The sequence below is a fragment of the Thalia democratica genome, chromosome 1 (genome assembly GCF_965202585.1).
Source record: "Thalia democratica chromosome 1, ktThaDemo2.hap1.1, whole genome shotgun sequence".
NCBI classification, from domain to species: Eukaryota; Metazoa; Chordata; class Thaliacea; order Salpida; family Salpidae; genus Thalia; species Thalia democratica.
Genome location: NC_139165.1, coordinates 105,116,545 through 105,138,090, shown reverse-complemented (window position 1 = coordinate 105,138,090; position 21,546 = coordinate 105,116,545). Strand labels below are relative to the sequence as shown.

At 27.4% G+C, this 21,546-nt stretch overlaps 1 protein-coding gene across 6 annotated transcripts in view; it reads right to left on the bottom strand.

The window, feature by feature from the left end:
- Positions 1 to 21,546, bottom strand: part of LOC145843305 (uncharacterized) — a 116,760-nt gene that overhangs the window by 21,904 nt on the left and 73,310 nt on the right. For all 6 annotated transcript variants that reach the window (XM_082950802.1, XM_082950950.1, XM_082950958.1 and 3 more), the window contains 9 exons: positions 12,025 to 12,196; positions 11,262 to 11,423; positions 7,796 to 8,019; positions 5,853 to 6,086; positions 3,670 to 3,785; positions 1,581 to 3,435; positions 1,019 to 1,331; positions 539 to 742; positions 13 to 272 (listed from right to left, as the gene is read on the bottom strand). In XM_082950802.1, the coding sequence (XP_082806928.1) occupies positions 13 to 272; positions 539 to 742; positions 1,019 to 1,331; positions 1,581 to 3,435; positions 3,670 to 3,785; positions 5,853 to 6,086; positions 7,796 to 8,019; positions 11,262 to 11,423; positions 12,025 to 12,196 (3,540 nt within the window). The remainder of the gene's footprint in view (positions 1 to 12; positions 273 to 538; positions 743 to 1,018; positions 1,332 to 1,580; positions 3,436 to 3,669; positions 3,786 to 5,852; positions 6,087 to 7,795; positions 8,020 to 11,261; positions 11,424 to 12,024; positions 12,197 to 21,546) is intronic.

Below are 21,546 nucleotides of genomic sequence, written 5' to 3'. Positions count from 1 at the left end.
AAAGAGTCAAACCTTTTTTCAGTACTTGACGTAATAGGAGTTCCTCTTCTCTGATTGCTCAAAGTCTTCCTTATACTCTTAAGATTGCAAACTTTCTTGTTGTCATGATGGTGACTACTTGATGCCGACTTGCTTCGTTCCTGTGTTTTCTTCTTATCAACTACTTCTTGCTGTTTGGCTTCTTTCTGGGACGCGGATTTCTTCAACACGGGTTGAGGTTGTTGTTGGTGGGAGAATGTCTTCTTTTGGTGCTTGTCGAACTTGTTACATACCTGAAAATGTTATGAACGAATTAAAATCTGATTAAGAAAATTTAGTGAATGCATTTATTTTTTAATAAAAAGCTGTTTCATACACCAAAAAACTACTCAAAATAACTAAAGTTTATAACCGTAAATTAGATTTTCTTTAGTGTAGCTCAATGAAAATAAAAATTTAAGTGTTGTCTTTCATGTACAGAAGAGTACTTGTATTTATAGAAAAACACACAGCATACCATGTATCAAATTTTTTATTGTTTCATATTTAAGTTACAAACCTTATCAACACTGGATGCAAGCCACTCGTTCTTCAGTTTCTCTTTCACACTGGAAGGGCTGTTCAAGTAGTTCACAGCAGGTGAACCTGAAGATTTCTTCATAAGTTTCGACACTTTCGGGTGGTGATCACTTGATGAGTATGATGGACTGTTGCTAGATTGCCATGATATCTTGCGGTGTTGGTTGCTTGATGGGGGTTTTACCTATGTTGAAAAAAAAGACAGTTTATTAAAGGAAGTAGTATGAATTTTAGTTTTGTGTTTGATAGTATAGTAAAAGAGTATATTTAAAGACTAGTAACAACTGTTATATAGTGGTACTTATCAAGTAGAATGTTGTAAATATGCTGGGAGTAAGCTATTAAAACTTTTTTGACATGGCTTAAATATATGATACATCTATAAGTATTAAATTATATATTAACACTATATTTTGTTTTAAAATCTTAAAATCCGAAGCCAATGAAAACTAATTCATACCTGTTGTGGTTGCTGCGAACTTTTCTTGTTTTTCTTCTTGTTCTTATGCAGCCACTGCTTACTCTTATCACCGTGATCTTTCGACACCTTCCTCTCAAACTTGTTCTTATTGTGCACGTTTGAAAACACTTTGTTGCCCATGAACTTTTTCTGTTCCTCTTCTGACAACGTCTTGCCCAGGTTCAATGTAGGTTGATCTGAATCGTCGCTGTTATCTGAGTCGGTTGATGAGAAGCTTTGCGACGAAGGTTTGAAGTTGACCGGTTTGAAAGACTCGAAAGAAGGTTTACGCATCTCTTTGTTGAAGCAAGATCTATATGTATTTATTACTATAAAATATTTATCAAAAAAAAAACAGAGTTGTTAATAAATGTTTTTCTTATACTACCCTTGTTTTTATTGTACCTGAACATTTTTAAAAATATTAGTTACACATGTTTTACAGTTAAAATTATTATTTATAAAAATTAACGAAAGTACTTGTGAAATATATGTGTGTTCTGTTCATAAAAAAAATATTTAGAAAAGTGAAACTAAATGATATACTTAATTTATTGTTTACCTGAAAGGAGAGTTGGTGCTTGGTGGCGACGAAAACTTTTTCTTGTTCTTGTTCACTTTGCTGGAGAACTTGGGTTGATCTTTACTCCTGCATGGCGACGCGAACGACGACTTCTTGTTGCCAGGCAACTGCTTGTCGTGGGGTCTGTGTTGGTAGGGAGGAGCGGATTGGGGCAGCTTGGCGTCGACATCAAGGCTAGAGTCTGAAGACAAGCACACGTTGTAGGATTGAGATTTATTAAGATTTTTCTGCTTCGACTGCTGGTCCTCGTGTTTCGGGTCTTTCTTGGGTTTTTCAAACGAGCTCTGTCCCTGCTTCCTGCTCTTCACTTTCTCGACTTCCTCCTGCGGTCTCGATATCATCTCTTTGATGTATCCCTCCATGTACGAGTCGTCGCTGCTGGAGGAAGACGAAGTTGACGAGAAGTTTGAAAGATCGGGAAGTTTTGATTTTTCGCGCCTTTTTGACGCGTCGCTTTCTTCAGAATCCAAAATCTTCGGGTCGAGTTTAGAAGGTGCGCATTTCGGAACTTCGTCGTCGAAATTGAACCCGTCGCTCTCCGAGCTGCTGGAAGTGCTATAAAGAGGCACTTTCTCCTGACGCTTGAGAGGCGACTTCTTTTTCTTCTTCAAAATTTTAGGCTGCTCCTTTTTAGGCGTAGGAGTCGATTGAACGCTCTTTTGCTTGTGCGGCTTCAACGACTTGGGCTTGTCGGATTTTTCGCTCGAGTGTTTACTCTTCGCTTTCTCGTGCTTGCTTTTGACCGGTTTGTTTTTGGGGCTGTCCCTGTTGTGCTTGACTTTCTTGTGGTGTTTGGGAGAAGAGATCTCCATAGATTCTTCCCTATTTTTCTTCTTCTTTTCAGCGGGAGGAGATTTTATCCTCTCGTCCCTGGAATGAACCTTGTGCTTCGCTTTCTTGGGTGACATTTTCCTCTGAGGTGACATTTTTCTCTCGGGTACCAACTTGTTCATAATAATATCGTCATCGTCTGAAAAATCGCTCAGAGAACTCGAGCTTTCAGAGCTTGATTCGAGAAAGTTCTTCTTTCTCTTCTGCACCTTTTGTTTCGAATTCTTCTTGCTCGGTATCATCTTTCTGTCTTTCCTCTCCTCCAAAGACCTTTTCTCCTTCTTTTTGACCAGCGCCTGCTTGCTGGGTTTGTAGTTTGAAGTAATAGGAGCTTCCACTTTGTACTTTTCCTTCTTCGGCTCAACCTTGGGAGCTTCTTCCTTGGAGACCTTCTTCTTTGCGACGACTTCCGTTTCGTCAACGGAACTTCTCTCTTCGAGCAAGGCGCGCGCGAAGTTTCTGACGTCATCGTCATACGAATCGGAACTCATGACGTCATCGTTGCAAACCACCGTTTCCTCGACTACTTCCGCGTCGAAAGTTTCCATGACGACGATCTCGTCTTCCAATTGGTCGCCAGGAAAATCGTCGTCATTTACAACGACATCCTGAAACGTTTCAATTTTCTCCTTAAATTCGGATTCCACCAAATTATCGGACGACGCGCGTTCGTGTTGTGACGCATCGTCCTTGTGCGACGCGACGTCCGGTTGTGACGTCACAGTAGTCGCGTTGCCGGCGTTGACAGTTCCGCTCCCAGCGCAAGCCGGCTGATCACTGAGAGGGTGCAAGTTTTTTGAATGCTCATTGGTTGTTGAAAAGTTTTTTGAATGCTCATTGGTTGTTGAAAAGTTTTTTGAATGCTCATTGGTTGTTGAAAAGTTTTTTGAATGCTCATTTGTTGTTGAAAAGTTTTTTGAATGCTCATTGGTTGTTGAAAAGTTTTTTGAATGCTCTTGATTTTTGTTGGATGAAGACGTAATGGATGAAGCCGCTGGTATCTCTGAACAGGAGAAAATGATGTTAAAATTATCCAGTGTGTCTACGTTAAAAGATCGTACTGTTTATTTCATTTTTAGAGATAAAACAGAAAGATAATTAAACTCGAAACTTATTTTATTGAAAAATTTCTTCTTAATTTAGGTACAACCAAGTAATAACTTTCAGTGTAGGTTATTTTTAAAGGACAAATCATAATATTAATAGACCAAAAATAAAAAAAATATTTTCTCCTCACTTTTACTCGTTCCTCCTCCCGCGTCGGGCGACAGCATCAGCTCGAAAATGTTCTTCGGAGGAACTTTCTCAACTTTTTGCGCAGGTTTCGAGGGTGAGGAGAATATGCTCTCGTGTCTGTACAAGTAGTATACTTGATTATGACGTCATAGAAGATTAAAGTATTAAAAATAAGTTAAAAGTCGTTAAACTAGTATATAACGCTTCAATGTTACTTCAGTTGGTTTTAATGAAGGGTAGTAATGTGTTTAATAGTGACGTCATAAGAAAATTAGCTATAAGTCAAATATATATATATATATATAAAATAAGGTTATTATTCAAACTTGAACACCTTCTACTGAGCCCACTTGAAAGGCTTTTAAATAATTAATTGAAAAAGTAAGATTTTAAAAATAATGGTACATATGTTTCATAAAGCTTTAATCATCAGCCAATTAAATTCAAAATAAAAAGCACTGTACAAAAGTTATGCAAAAAAATAAAAAAACAGTATGATGTAATATTGTGCATTACAAAAATCAGTAGAACTGAGGCTCGTCAGAAGGAATTGTAGGTGTGTAATATTATTAAAGCACTATTGCAACATGCTTGAATATGAGTGTATTGACTTATTTTTCATGTTATTATCAATCTAATAACTTGAATGATGAACTAGTCTATCGATAAGCTAGGTAAACAGTTGTATCAAAAAACCGTAGCGTATTATTAATAATATATATATGTTACGTCCTCTAACCATAGCGTAAAGCATTTAAAACAAATGAACAAAAAGTCAACAGAAAATGCATCCAATTCCTAGGCTTTAATATGTTTTTATCTGTAAAATATTACATTGTTTTATGTTTTATTGATACATTGATTGGTTTTATTTTATGTTTTGTTATTAATATATTTAGAGGTATTGGTCATTTTATCGCTTTTGAACATTATTACGCTTTTTCATACAAAATTCAAGTAATAAACTTACAAATTTAAAATAAATAGTCTGTTTTAAAATGAATTTAGTAATCACTAAAAAATATAACTAAAAAACAGTTTTAACTAATAAATAAGTTCCATTTATTTTAAATATTATTTATTTTTTATTTGGAATAATAGGTTTAAAGTTTCTTTATTTTGATTGTGCTTATCATAATCTTTTATTTATTTATTCGTATAAGTTTTTTTTCAATAAACAAAAGATATTTAGATTTGACACCTTTAACTTCTAATATTTGGGTGAAATGAAATTTTCACAGCATTTAAAAAAAATACAATTAAGGACAAGACTTACAAACTATCACAAGCATGAAACGTTCATATTCAAGTAGGTGACACAAACTATATAAATTGGTAATATAAATAAATATTAACAACAATATACTATATCAACAAACCGCGGTCTAAGAGAAGACTATGAAGTTTAATGAAGATTATATATAAATGTGTTAGAATTTAAAAAAAAATATTAGTATTTGCTGTAGTTACGCCTAAAAAATACTTGTTAGAAGTACTATATTCGTTTACTTCTGTAAACAAAACAAAAACACATTCATTACTTAATCTGTAGTACTTTTTTAAACAAAATATTAACTTGTTTATTTCACATAGATCACTGTAGCAGTTTTAAATTTTTTGTAAATACTCTAAAACAAAAACTTAATGGACCCCAATTAACTTTTCAAGGTAAAAAAATTATTCACAACTATATAAGGGTCTATAAAGCTACTAAATTCAATAGATTAAACTAAAATATTTTTTTCAAATATTTAAATAGATCTAAGATCTTTATAAAAAAAAGTCCAATACTATTTTTTCAAACTAGTGTAATTAAACCTTTTTGATCCCAATAAACAAATTTTAAATTATAACAACAACTTAACATACAATATAAAGAGTTTATTAGTTTTTTTCCAACAAATTGCAAACACTACTTAGAGTAGACATAAAATAATTATAAAAACTTTCAATTCATGCTCTAAAAATCAAGTACAAAACTTTTTTTAAATACTCCTAAAACTACTAAAAGATATTATATAATTTGTTATTAAAAACTAAAGGCAATGCAAAGCTATCTTTAAATTCATTTAATGAGATACAATATAAATTTTCTAATAAAGCAAGCATTTCCTTTTAAAAAGAGCCAATTTGTCTATAATTTTTTTTTATTCATGCAGATACTTTTACACAAATCTCAAAGACCTCGTATCCATGTCCTTCCAGAAAAGATCCGCCTTGTTCTTGTTCTCCTCCTCATTATGCTTTTCAACGAAACAACTGAAGAATCCCTTACTGGTGTCGTTCCTATTGAGCTCATCCAACTGCCTCTGAAGTTCTTCCAGTTGTCTCTGCTCGTTTTCATTTCCAACATACGTTTCGTCGTTGTACTTCATCAGGTTTTGTAAGCGGAGTTCGTCTCGTTCCAACATTGCTGAGCTGTAAAAGAAGAAATTTTAATTAATAATATATTTAATTTATTTACTTAAAACTATATAGTTGTATTTTATCAGGTTTTGTAGGCGTAGTTCGTCTCTTTCAAGCATGGCAGAGCTGAAATGTAAATATAATATTTACTGATGTATATGTACCGACTTTCTAATTGTTATGATAATTATTTATTTATTTTTATCAGGTTTTGTAGGCATAGTTTAATTCTTTCGAGCATGGCAGAACTGAAATGAAATTATTTTATAATTTTTTTATATTTAAACAGCATGATGATATAGTTTATTACACAAAGTTTTAAACTAATTTATTTATATTTCATCACGTTTTGTAGGCATAGTTCGTTTTTTTTCGGACATTGCTGAGCTGAAATGAAATTAGATACTACTAATAAAAAATACTACTATTTGAACAGCATGATGATACAGTTATAAACAATATTTTAAACTTATTTATTTATTTTCATTAGGTTTTGAAGGCGAAGTTTATCGCGTTCCAACATTGCCGAACTATTTAAACTATATACGTATTTATTTTTGTTTATTTAGTAAAGATTACGAAACATTTACATTTTGTCATAATTAATTACTTCTATTATTTTTTATTAAACATCGCTTTTAAGAAAATTAATCGAAGCTTTTTTAAGCTCTTTAATGATCATTGAAATGTACAAAGTTTTATCCGAAAACTGTGAGAATTAGTTGTTTTGAAGTATTTTAATTGTTTAACTCAGTTTTAATTTTGTATTGAAATGATTTATTTATCTGAAGCATTTATTTGTACTATTGCCCTTTATATTCAAATAAATTCCTTTAAATAAATTATGGCTATAAGGGTTTTTTTAGATCATTAAATGAATGCAGTAAACTTAAAACTGCTGCAATTTGATATGTTAATAAAATTAATAAATGTCATAAAGCTTAAATTTATATTTTTCAAAGTTTAAGATGCGATTATTTAATTTCACTTTGCCATGTAAATCAAAATTACCATATAGACGTCTATAAGTCTATCAATATGAAAACCAAAAAAAAAAGATGAAAAACCACAATAAAAATAATATTATTGTGCATTCATGATTTTTAGGAAATTAATTAAATAGATTTGTAGATTATCATTTTATTTATTGATTATACACACATCATATTCCCATCTAAAGTTTTTTGTTTCTTAAGTCCAAAAACTTTTATAAGTCTGCTATGAAAAATAAAAATATATATATTGTTGATGTAGCATCTTAATTAAGTTTTTTTAACGTTGGCTCATTGAAATAACTTTTCGAGAAATTTGATTGATTAGGTCAGGTGATTATTTGATCTAATGATTGATTAGACATTTAGTAAGTATTAAACAAAAAATAAATTAGTTGGTCATAAACTTTAAAGTTTTTAATTTTTCGTGAACCATCTGTAAAAATTGATTATAGCTGTAACTTTAGACAAACTTCGCAATTAATTTAAAAAATTCTTTATGAAAATTGTATAGTGCTGTTTGAAATGCTTAAGTTACAAAATCTAAAAACCTCATAATCAAACTATTTCTTACAGCTTTTTATATGTATTTTACAAACACTAAATATAAAATTTGATAAGTAAAATAAACATTATAACTTAGGCATTCGATATTAATTTTCTTATTTTTTAAAATTTCTAAAAACTTTCTTATAATTATATTAATAAATATTATTTTCAATTACTAACTGCAAAACATGATTTTCGTGGTTGTTGTTAACAATATTCTTGTTGTTCTGATCAGTTTTGCTGTTAGTAGTCTGTTTCTTCTTCTTCAGCTTCATGCTGCTTGGTAGCTTAGCAACGAGTTTCTCCGTAGCAACCGGTGTTGTTGTTACGGGAGGTTGCTGCTGGTTACCATGGTGATTCTGGTTGGTGGGTGGGATTAGTAAGGACGGTTGCTTTCCTTCCAGCTGAATAAAAATAATAAACTAACTAATTTTAGTTCTTATTTTTTATTTTAGTTATTAACTATCACGTTCAATAATATTATTTATTTAACAAAAACTATATTTAAGTAAAATTATTTTTATCTGTTAAAAAATAATCATAATAATTTTTTTATAAAAATATATTTGTATGACTAATTTTAATAAGAATCAATAAAAAAGACCACAAACACACCAAAAAATTTAATTATTAGTAAGAAGTTGTTGTGTTAATAAAAACTATCAAATAAAAATACTGAACTACACAGCTGTTTTATAGTTAAGTTCAAAAATCTCAGGCGATAAAGCTGAATAAAAACAGAAAAATTTGTATAAAAACTATTTCACTGATACTTTAAACTCATATAGACTTGCGAATTCTTATTTACAATATTTTTATGAGTAACAAGACAGGTGTAATCATGACTTAGTAATAAATTCAATAATCTTACTTCGTAGATTTATAATTTTATTTTATTTAGGTCATTGAAAATTTTAAAACGTTTTAAAATATGTGAACTAATGAATATGGGACCTTTACTCTTTATATCTTATTTGGAAGTTATTATGTTTGTTACTTATTATGCATATCGAGAAACGCACTACAAATAATTAAAAAAATTAAAAAGCAAATTTTTGTAAATTTTATGAAAATATGGCGGTTTCTAGAACAAAATAAAACAGACTCCAAAACTTGTTATTTTAGTAAAATATCGTTTAATACTAGACTGACAACTGATTCATTAAATATTGTTCGAAAGTTTGATGCAAAACTTATTATAAAAATGTCTTAAAACATATGTTTTTGTGCTATATTTGCTAAATGTAAACTTTTAAAAAATATATTACAATACACAATGTAAGTAAATAAACATGTAGAAACTAAACTCTTGAAAATTTAATTTATTTCATTTTGTGTGGTTTCTAAAACAAGATTAAAATGCAACGCCAAAACTTTTTATTTCGAATTTTTAACACTTGGCCAACAATTTATTTATAAAACATTGTGGTCTGCTGACTTTATATTTGTCTCAATCTATTAAAATTGCGACATTTTTATAAGAGATCAAACTTCACTGAGAGAAGCTGTACAAATCTTACAATTAGTCATATTGTTTTATCTATTTAAAGACTGAAACTAAGCTTTCACCATAAGGAGTTTTTAATAATCTAATTATTTGTGTTTCAAACACAAGAATTTTCAAATACATGATTTGCATATATTTCCAACAAAATATTACTTTTAAAATTTTATTCGTCATCACATTATGGTGTTTTAAAAATACTATTTATCAAATCACTTCGTTGAGAATTCTTATTGTCAATTTCAACTTTTAACTTGATCATAACCGAAATGCATTCAATTATTTTACCCTTTCATTTAAAACTTGATATATATGTTAACAAAAATTTTAACTTTATATAGAAAATAATATTACATTTCTCAAAATTAAAAATTAAATTTTGCATGTTTTTTTAGGGACTTTTGCATTAGTTTGTGGTCTTAAAAGCACAAGACTTCAATTTAAATTACTTATAAATCTATTTTTGGAGACTGTTACTGAAAACCAAAATAACAGTAGTTTACATCACGAGCTTCGTAAAGAGTCTTGTGATGTTTAAGCACAAGATAAATATAATTGAAAAATGTTTAAAAAGCAGTTTACACAGGGAATTATTTGGTGTCAACATATGACAAGAAGACTTGTGGTAATTTTGTTTAAAACGTAAATACGAATTTTTTGAGAGAACTTCGTCTGTTATTTCTAAGAACAGATGTGTTAAAAACCAAACTTTCGTGATTTCAATCTCGTTCTGTGGTTTTTGAAGCATAAGACTTTAAACTGCATAAGAGTTAGTTCCTAATTTTGAAAAAATGCAGACTAAATCGTATGCTTTTAGTTCTTACTGTTTTAAGTCAAAAACTTTAAAATGCAAAACCATAAACTTTTGAGTTTTTAAATACTTTTTAACTGCGATATTTTGGATCATAACAACATTTTTAAATATGTTTTAAAAGTTTGATTTTTTATATATGACAGGAAACTATATGAAATTGGAACATGATTTCTGCGGTCAAACATTCAAATTTAAAAATTGACAAGCACATAAAATTATATTCGCTTGCAAATTTTCATCTTTATTTAATTTGTTTTAAAAACAAAAACTTGTGGCAAAAAACGTCTTGAATAGCATTTAAACAATAAGAATATTGTAATCTTTAATGAACTTTGTTAGAATAAAATTATAGAAATATTAAAATAAAAACATTAGACAAAGTATCTTTGTTCAAAATGTGTTTTGTGACTTTTTAACAACAATCCTCAAATAATTTAATTTTTGAAAATGAAAAAAAAAAAATGATAAAAATAATCAAAAAAATTAATAAGAGATATTGTTCGAAATTAAGGCAAACTTAATTTCTAATTAATCTAAGCTTTGGGAGCAAAAGAAAACCTTAATAGAATTGCCTTATTCGATCCTTCTTTGATAATTTTAAATTTTTTACTAAAAAATACTAATTACTAATTGTTGTACTTATTGGTATAATCCGAATTAGGTAAATACAAATACTAAAAGATCAAACAACTGTATCATTATTTTAACTTTGATGTACCATCTAGTCCTCATAACCAAACCCTTTTTAACTTAATTTTTGGCAGCATTATTATTTATTTACTATTTTAATGCATGGGAAATTTATGCATCTAAGGCAGTAGTTTTGACCGCGAAAATACTTGTTTCAATTTTTCAAAGTTGGTAATATTATAGCTAACTTAAAAGTTAAAATGTCAACCTATCAACATAATTGAATTATGTTAAGCTTTTTTTTTCTTTTGAGTTTTGTGCGGTAAAGTATGCAGTTTGTGGTCAAGAAAAAATTAAGTTTAAATCAATTAAGTTATTTACAACCAAATAAATATTTTTTTCAACTAATTCATTAAAGTTAGTTATAAACTATGTAAACAGCTAACGTATTTGTATTTCAACATGAATGGCTTAAGATAAAACAGTTTTTTTGGTTTAAAAAGTTCATTTTAACGTTGCTACAAAAAACCTGAAATATAAAAAAAATTTACTCATCACAAACATCAAATAAGTGAACAATTTCACTTTTTTTTAAACTAAAACCTAAGATTTTTCAATATTTCCGTCTCAGCTCAAGGTGATTTCAATATAGGACTATATTTAAAATAAAAATATCATTTAATTCTACTCAAACTCACAGTTTTCAATATCTCCCTCTCAGCGCAAGGTGATTTCAGTATGGGACTCGATGGTTCCAAATTGAAATTTTCATCATCTGAATTATAATGAGGTTGATATTTCTTAACAACTTCCCACTCAGATATTGCTGTTTGCAGTTCTTTCGATGACAGTCTTCCCGTCTGTTGAGTGGAATAAAAAGCTAATTCAAATAAGTGAAACCTTATCAAATATATAAGACACAAACCAGATTTTATGGTAACAGTGTCGTCTCAAATAAACTTGATAGGTGAAAATAAGTTTACTGAATATAAATATATACATATATATTTATCTAATTATGTGAAAACAATAGTTTAGACAGCTGTTTTATATTTATATTTATACTTTTATGCTTATATATACATATATATGTGTGATAATATAGCTTGTCATTTTTATAATATGTATTACTATAAGGAAGTTATGAAATAAAAAAACATTATAATAATCACAAATAAATCTTATTAACATCAACTGTGAGTTTTAAAACTTTAGGCAATTGTTTAACAATAATAAACAATAACAATATATAAAAAAATAATAAATAAATATTAAAACACACAAACCTTATTAACATCTACATTTAATTGAGGAACTTTAGGCGATTGTTTAACAAGATAATAAATAGTAATAAGTAATAAAACAAACAAACCTTGTTAACATCCACTGTAAGCTGGGGAACTTTAGGCAGTTGTTTAACTACATATTAATAAACAATAAATACAAAATAATAAAACAAACCTTGTTAACATCCACTGTAAGTTGAGGAACTTTGGGCAATTGTTTAACTACTGGAGGTTCGTATTTAACTGGTTCTTGAACAACTGGCTGCTTCTTAACATTTGTACTACTTGGTTGTTGTGTGTTTGATTTGTACTTCATACTATCCTGACTACTATGTCTTTGTTGAGTTCTGTATAAAATTAAGTTGTTATATTTAGTTTTTTTCATTGTTATACATTAAACTCATAGTATTGCTAGATGTTTTTACTTAGCTTTGTGTAAAATATTTAATAAAAAAATTATGTTTATATTAATTAAACTTCATTACCTACGTACACATTATAGATTCACAGTAGACATTCAAATTCTAATTAGTTATAAGTCAGTTTAGGTAAACTAAAACAATTGGAATATATGTAATATTACCAAAATAAAACCAATACTGTGAAACCGGATAAGTGTTGTATGATGTTTATAGCTTCTGAGAAAAACATAAACAAAAACAACTGAGGTTATATTTTATTTTAAGAAGAATTAATAAAAAAATAAACTTTCATTTATAAGTATAATAAACTCAGTTTAAAATAACTCAGTAAGTTTGGTGTGATATAACAAAGCTATTTTCGTTTCAAAGATATATTTTTTATAAATACTTAATCAAATTACACGGATATAGAATAATATGCTTTGGTTGTTTTTATTACAAATATTTTCGGCATGAAAATAAGATAAAATGATTTCAGTGCACTTTGAGTTTTATTACAAACATTTTTGTTTGAAATATTTAATATTATTACACCATAACATCGTAAACTCAACACTCATAGTAACCAGATATACTTAAGTATGTTATTTCAACCAACAAAAACTATCAACTCATAACTGGATACTCGAAACAAGATTAACTTCTTAGAACTTTCAAGTAATCCGCTTTAAAAAAGAACTTAATCTCATTCAGTTTCGAGAAATAATAACAGGATTTTGAAAAGAGTGAAAATATATAATTGTCAGTGTGGTATATTTGGTACTTTAAGGAAAAACTAAGTATTTATTTCAAAGTTTTTATTTCTTTTGGTGTTTTATAGAGTTATTTTGTTTCTAGGATGTTTAAAATTATAATATAAAAAATAAATACTGTATTAGGTTGAAAAGATCCATTTTAATAAGCAATTTGAAAAAATACAAAAACTTTGATATACTTGAGCTGTTTTATGATTTTTAAACTAATCAAACATAGAAAAAAATCACGGCTTTATGAAACGGATTTAAATATAAAAGAAATGGTATTTTTTATGTCAAAGTTTAATTAGGAACTAATAGGTTTCAACCCTCAATTAACAAAACACAATATTTAATTGAAAACTTTATGTAACAAGCCTTACAACAAGATAATAATTCATCATATTGAGATTGCGGTTTAAATTAGCCGAACTAAATTAAAACAATCAACTTATACAGGAAATCGAAACTCTTTTTAATTTCCAGCAACTTATTAGGATTATTTTTCATTTTGAAGGGTGGTCAGGAAGGTCAATGTGACGTCATAAAGTAATCAATCATCTTGCCCTCATTATACAACAAAAGTTTTAAATTTTCAAAAAAAGTGTGAAGAACTACAAAGAGGTCTAAAGATTTGTTATGACACAAGTAATAAACAAAGTTTAAAAACAGGTTTTCAGAAGAAAAGGATTTAATTAATTTTTTTGCCCAAAGCCACCAGAACTACTCTGAGGTTTAAAAAGTAAATAAATTTGATTAGTCTAAAAACAAAAGTTGTAAATTTTCAAAAAAAGTGTGTGGAACTACAAAGAGATCTAAAGATTTGTTATGACACAAGTAATAAGCAAAGTTTAAAAACTGGTTTTCGAAAGAAAAAAATTTGATAAACAAGTAAAATTTAATAAAAATTTTAAGCCACCAGAACTAATTTAAAGCCAAGTGAGGTTTACAAAAATATCAAAAATCTGAACAAAAACAATCACATTTAAATTAAAAGTGATTTAAAGAGGAGTGCATATTTCTTTGTATCTAACAAGACCTTAAACTGGTGTCAAATTGCAAAATTGTTCGTAAAAAATAAGTTTTGTAGACAACAAAAACTTCTTGAAATATTCTAAAAAATAAGTTGAGGTTTAAGTAACAAAAATATGCTTTTTCAATATTATAAGAATTTTTCTGCGTTACAAATGGCTTGGTGTGTCAAACAAACTTATACTTGTATGAATAAGTTCAAGTTGTCAAAAACAACATATTTGCACACTGAAAAACAAAGTTCAAAAGAAGTTTAAAATTTTTCAGTATGTTTTTTTTAAGTGAACAAGATCTATTAATAGCAACAGTGTAAATTAAAGTACAAAAATTACATTTTAATGCTAAAAATGTTTTTACGTTACAAAAACAGCGACATGAAAAGTATTTATTTTGCATGAAAAAGTTAAAAAGTCATCATGAAACACTTTATTTTGTGAAAAACTATTTTTTTATGTTTAAGAACAAAGTTCAATAAAATTACAACTTAAATAACTTTTTTTGACAGTCGTAAGTGAACAAGATTTGTTAGTAAGATCAAATATGTGTACTGATTGAATATTTATATTCACAACATTTTTGCGGTTGTTATTTTAAAAAGTAGTTCAACTTGTATAAAATTCAACTTTTATTTAAACTTCTGACAGTTATCATAAAACAAGTTTTAATTTTTAGTGTTTATATTGAGAATATATTTTTCGGTTATCTTTGTTAAGACTCAAGACTTTCAAATCATAGGAAAAATTTTTACAACGTGTGACCATAACATCACCAAAGAAACTTTTTACAAAGTAAACAAAGTGATTTAGATTTAAACTAAATTGTTTTAAGTTTTATGTAAACTCCGTAAACGTTCAACCAATGCGAGTAAATGTAATAAAACTTTACGAAATTGCGATATAAGTAATTTTCATTTATCAAATTCAGATTGTGGTACAGTTTGTAAATTAAAGGGTCAATAAATTGGAAGAAACTTTAGGGAAGCAAAACTGTTTTTTATATTCATGGTTACTTATTGTCTTATGATGTACAAAAGTAATAAGCCTTTTTCGTTGTACCGTTTTCGTTAGAAAAATATTTCTGAAAATAATAAAAGCTGGCTGAAATAAAAGGGAACTAGGTGTTAGTAAATTTAGGTTAAATGTTGCAAAAAATAGCAACTAATTAAAATACAATATCTGCAAATGAATTCTATTCTGCCAAATGATTTAAATTAAAGGAAAATACAAAAAAAAACTTTTAAATTTTAGGATTTTTTTGCTTAAATACAGCATATTGTTATTGACATTGAAAGATTGCTTAAACTATGATAAAAATTGTAAAAAATAATATCTGATCTTACAATTTATACTTATACTTAAATATGGCATAACGTAGTTTGCAAGAGTGTTAAAATTATGAAAAAAAAAATTAAATAACGCCTAAAGTTACAATTAACCTTAACACTAGTTGTTACTAATAAAACTCTATATGACAGAACTATGTCAATCGTTGATGGTTTAATTTAATTGAATGCAGTAACTTCAAAGTAATTATGCACGCAGCAATTGTAAAACTTACAATAAGTATTTGCAGAAAGCAATTAAAATAGGCGGAATAGTTGTTGTTTTTTTTTCATGATCAAACCAAAATGCCATCAATAGAGTCATTGGGCACGAATTTAATTTTTTTTTTAATTGTTTAATATAAACAGAAAAATCGATGTTTTCAAAACGACAGAAATACCTAAGAGACCGAAATCCAAATTTTCTAAAGTTAAGATCAAAGGTACAAATTAGAATTTCACAACATTTTAGTCGTATTAAAAAAGTATTAATTTCAAAAAAAAACTTTTCTGCGAGCAAAACTTGAAATTGAGCATGAAAAGCTTCTTACATAAAAAAAACAACTTTTTTAAGTAAAGTTGTACACAATTTTGAATGTAAAACATTCTTTTTCATGTTTACAACGACAATTTACTGTCATTGATGCGTTGCATATATATTAATTAAAACAACTATAAAAATCGTGACAAAACTTTAGTACGTACAAAAAACAAGTTTTTTTTTTCATATATCGGAGCACAAAGTTCACACAAGTTTGTTTTTGAGAACTATTTACGTTTTTCTATTAAGATAAAAAATATCCGTATCCATTTAAATTTTTGTTAAAATTTTTTTGACTTCATTAACGTACTTTGATATTTCTTTCTGACAGTATTTGAGAAAAATAATGAATAACAAACATGTACACTGAAATGAGGTTAAAGAAAAAAAACATGTTTTGAAGTTTTTTTCAAAAGTTAATTTTTTTGAAAAATTTGACCTGAGTTATAAAGCTTAAACTTTAAACTGTACTGTGTGTATTGATTTAACATTTACTAAAGAGGACGTTTTTTCTACGGTTATTAAGTTTTATTAAGACAAATATTTACAAGTTTATAATTTAACTTTTTTTGTGATTTTATTGTCAGGAAGTTTAAAAGTACATCTCTTATGTTTATTGAATTATGCAGAAGTTTATCATTAGTGGATTTTATATTGTCTGGTAAGTTAAAAAGGTGTGTAGTACTCTTAGTAATAAACTTAAATTTATTATGCATATTACCTATATATAAAAGTTTATTATATTTTATCGAGATTAATTAGGATTACAAACTATCCAAGGGTCAATAAACTAATTTCAAACAAAGGTACGTTTCAAAACAGATAAACCTTAAACACACAAGCTTCTAATGTTTACAAAAACAAACTTAATGAAAAGCTTCGTTTTTATTTATGTATTGACATAGTTCAAATATAGTTCAAGTTTTAATTGTTAGCATGCTTGTTGATTTAAAATGACCAAATAAGAAGATTCAGTAATTTGAAGTTTTACTGATTTCATTAAGATAAATGCCGACCGTTATTAATATTTAATTGGTAGAAATAAATATACTTAAATAAAATATTATATTTCAACCGGGTGATGATATTTACCAATAAATATGTTTTGCCTGACAGCACCTTTTTAATTATTCAGCCATCTACAAATAAACATTATGCTTTTATCTTAGGACTTATCACAAACAAATTTAAAATGAACGATGTTTTATTTAATAACAGCTAGATAGATATCAAAACTACTAAACTGTATACAGAATATTTTATTTTTCATCATCATATTTTCCATCATTCAAAATATTTTTTCTAGATTCTAATATACTATCAAAATTATTAAACCTTTATAAATACATACTCATCTGTGAATTTGAAACAAATAGATTTTTTAAACAGTTTTTAGGTAAAACTAATAAAAAAACACTATTCAATTTATCAATCAAACTTATAATAATAAAAATTTTATCTTAAGTATTTATCTGGTATGACAAAACTGTCTCTTACACTTAACATAGTAAGATTAATTGAACTCGAAACATTCTCACACCTATTTTAGAAACAAATATTAAGCCAATCAAATATCAATGTATTTTATTTCATACTTTTATCCAATTATTGTAAAATAAAAAAAGACTAAAAGATATACAGAAAACACTTTATTTGAATAACAACTTATACTCATTGTATGATATTATATATATAGTGCCAATATTTAACATTTACATTTTATAACATACGAAAATCAAAACAAGCAGAAACGCTTTTAAAAACAAACCTAAATCATATTCTAAATTCATTCTAATTCTATTCATTAATTCTAAATTCATATTCTGTTTTAAAACTAAATCATATTCTTTTATATTATTTTTCTGTACACAATAAGTAGACCTTATTTGCACAAAAAACATTCATCTATTGTGTACAAACCACGAAATTTTCAACAAGTTTTCTAATAAACAACAACTTGTCAATATGTTTATTCAAGCGCGACGAGTTAACAAAACCAACAGAGCATGAAGATTTTGTTGAAAGTTTTGTTACGTTACTGACGAGCATGTCACTTTTCTGAAATAGGAAGATTTATCTTGGTATCAAATTACTGGCTCAAGACTGACAATAGCAGAAGTACCAGCGATACTTTTAATGTTTAATAACATTAATAATACTTGAATAACAAATTTAGTTGTTTTTGCATTTATTAAAAAGTGTAGCTTAAAAATACTTAACTTGTCATTTTTCTGAAGCAAGAGTTTAGTTTCGAGCATCAAATAACTGGCCAGGGCTTTTGACTAGCAGATGTAGTGTTTTATTTAAAACGTTTTGTAAGTTTAATTTCGTATTTAAATGTACAAATTTTATGTTTTTAATGTTAGTGCATTTGTTGTAGAGTGTTGAAAAATAACAGATTACGTTACTGACAAGCCGTCAGTTTTCAGAAGTAAGAATATCAGCCTTCAGTGTTAAGTTACGTGTGCTTGTTAATGCAACTTATTTAATTGGCAGTTAATGTGTTCGACTTCTGTTTCTCACAGTCTACATGCATGTAAAAAAATTAAAAATGCAAAATAAGTTTTGTCAAACACTTTGGTTATCAACATGATTTACATTTTGGAAAAAGTAAAAGTATTCTTTGAAGTGGCCTGCTGTTAAACGACCCATTAAAATTCCAACTAGTTACATCAAACTAAAGTTTGCAGTTAATTTAGATTTATTACATTGCGAGTTTTGGCAGTCAATTTAGGTACATGCCATAACCGAATTGCAGGCAAAATTTCAATTGCGGTTTCAACTTGACACTTGTGGTTTTGAGTGTATAATATAGCTTGAGTTCGTGAATTGAGTGCTTTAAAGCTAATTTTTTCTGTGCAACAATTTTTACATTACAACTTCCTCAGTTCTTATGCTGACACTGATACAGGCAAATTTTTTAAGCAAGTTTCAAGTTAAGCAAAATTTTCGCAGCATACCAAGAGTATAAGATTGGTTTCATAACTTGAAGTAATAAATTGACGTTTTTTGATTGAGGAGAATATGCATCTAGAATTAAGACTTGTATTAAATTATAACTTTCTGCAATAAGATCAAAAGAATCCCCTCTAATCGTCGTAAAGTTTAATCCTCTCTAAGCTGCAGATAATCCAGTGAAATTACTGGTCAATAATGTGTGATAAGTCTCTTAAATAAGACCAGTTTATTGAGGATTATTTAGAAGGAACTCAGAAGATTAAGATAATTATTTTTATAATTAAAATGTCAATCATATTACCAATATCAAAAGACTGGCATAAAAATATAAGTAAATATGAGCATAAACAGCATAGATCATTTTACATGAGTGCAGAAATAACAAACAAGCAAGAAAGAGAACCTTATAAGGCTAAACACATTGTGTAAAAAAGACAATAAACAAAGTGATACAAAACACACAAATTATTTTAACAGAGTTGTTATTATCAATAACAAAATTTTTCTTTGGTCAAACCACTCAGCTCCTTATAAGGACGCAGAGAAAAAATTTGAAACAAAAAACATTTGTGAGAACACAGAAAGTTTTATGACGTAACAACAGTTTGCAACCATGCATGACGGAAAAAGTTTTCACAATTCACTTGTTCACCGGCAATACATCTGAGTGATTGAACGTTTTATTGGTGATTTGCATCAAAAACCTTATATGCTAATAGTATTACTTGATTTTCATCTAAAATCTAATATACTTGTTTAATACTGACAGTTGTTTATTTAATTGGTTGTTTTGTTTGTAATTTTTTGATTGAAATAGTCATTATTATTTTATTTTGTTTTTACAGTAAACCATTAGGCGATTGAAGTTTTGATTGGCAAACTTCTTTAAACCTAAACAATATCGGCAAATAAAAGCCAAATATGTGTTAAAGATGTAATAACATTTTTGACCATTGGTAATTAAAACACTTTTTTTTCGAAGAATTTATATATATATAGCATACTTTTAATCTTGGCAAAATATTATTAAAACTAAACTATTGAAACGATTTTACTATATATTGGATTGGAAAAGGTTAAATGAGAATTTTCACCAAAGTATTTTATAAAATAATTAAATAAACATTTTTAGAAAATTATTTTAAAAAGAATTTAATAAACATTTTAACAGCTGCAACTGAACAACAGACTTTATTAAATTACTGGATTTTTTTTTTGTTTTACGAGAAATAAATTTACTTACCACAACTTATGTCCGGAAACAAATAAATAATTTATCAAAAACATCTTTTTACTGAAAAAAATGATGTAAATAAAAAAAAAAGTAAAAAAACAGAAATAATAGACGCGTCTTTAGAATAAAGAACAAGACATTTTAAATTTTGATAAATGTATTAAAAGAATTTTTAAACATCAAATTAGATGCCGTCATTAATTTTACTTAAGTAACAGATAGAGCTGTCGTTGAAATTTAATTTCAAACGAAAATGTTTTTGATAAACGCAGAAACAAGCTATCAGCTGCAATTTCAATTTGATATAAAACAATCAATTTCATATTAAATTTAAAGCTTAAAGATAATTTAGAGAAAATAAAAATATTTTATTTTTAATATTGACGTAGCTATACGATACAGTTAATTTTTTTTTTATTTCAAAGAAAAAAGAAATAAAACCAAAAACTAACAAAAATATTTAAATTTAAATCATTATGCTCGTTACATCGGAAGAGTTATAAAGAACAAGCTAATTACAAAAACTTTATTTTACACTCATTTCTTGTGAATTAAATGCATTAATTAAGATAGTTCTTTTAGGGAAGTCTAAAAACTTTTTCAGTGACGTACTATACAAGGTATAGTTTTAAAATTGAAAATGCAAGGCCAAAAAATACCAATAACAGACTATTTCATTTTTGATTGTTTTTTAATGCCTAAAAATAGTATAAAACAAATTACTTTAATACAAAATGTTTTTTTGCAAAACTATTTGCAACAAAAAAATAAATAATATAGATCTGGAACTTATACACAAGAAAGACTAAAAACAAAAAGAAAATATTCATTTATTTACACACCAAACATATAAACTGCAGCTAGATATCCAAAAAAGAAAACATATTTAAATTAAGACTGTTTGCTAACAAATTTATTTATAAACTTGAACAACCATACCTTTTTGTAATATACTACAGTGATTAACAGACAGTGTACTTAAAAATATATTAACAAAGCACACCTATATTATTTCTGTGGGAAATATATATGTTTTAGTTTAAATAGTAGACTTAGATAACTTTTTTGTTAAAAAAACCTCTTTTTGTTACCGAAAAAGAAACTAAAGTTTTTGTCCTATAACCTACAAAGGTATAGACATAGTAAGTTAAATTACTTTACAAAAAAGTATACTTTTGTTTGTTAGAAAGTTTCATAAAAGAGAGTGTACTCTGGTAGATAATAATCAAGTAAAGAAGAAAAAGAAAAATATATATACAAACAGAAAAACGTAATTTGAACAACATCATTAAAAGCGTATTTTATGTGTTTTTTCTTGCTTGTAAGAATAGAGAAACTTTCTTCTGATAATAATAATAAGACTTTAACTAGCTTATCTATTTGGATACCAGAGGTAAGGGAAATTAATAAGGGGAGTGAGTGAAAAATAAAATTTAATAGAGTATTAGTTTGAAA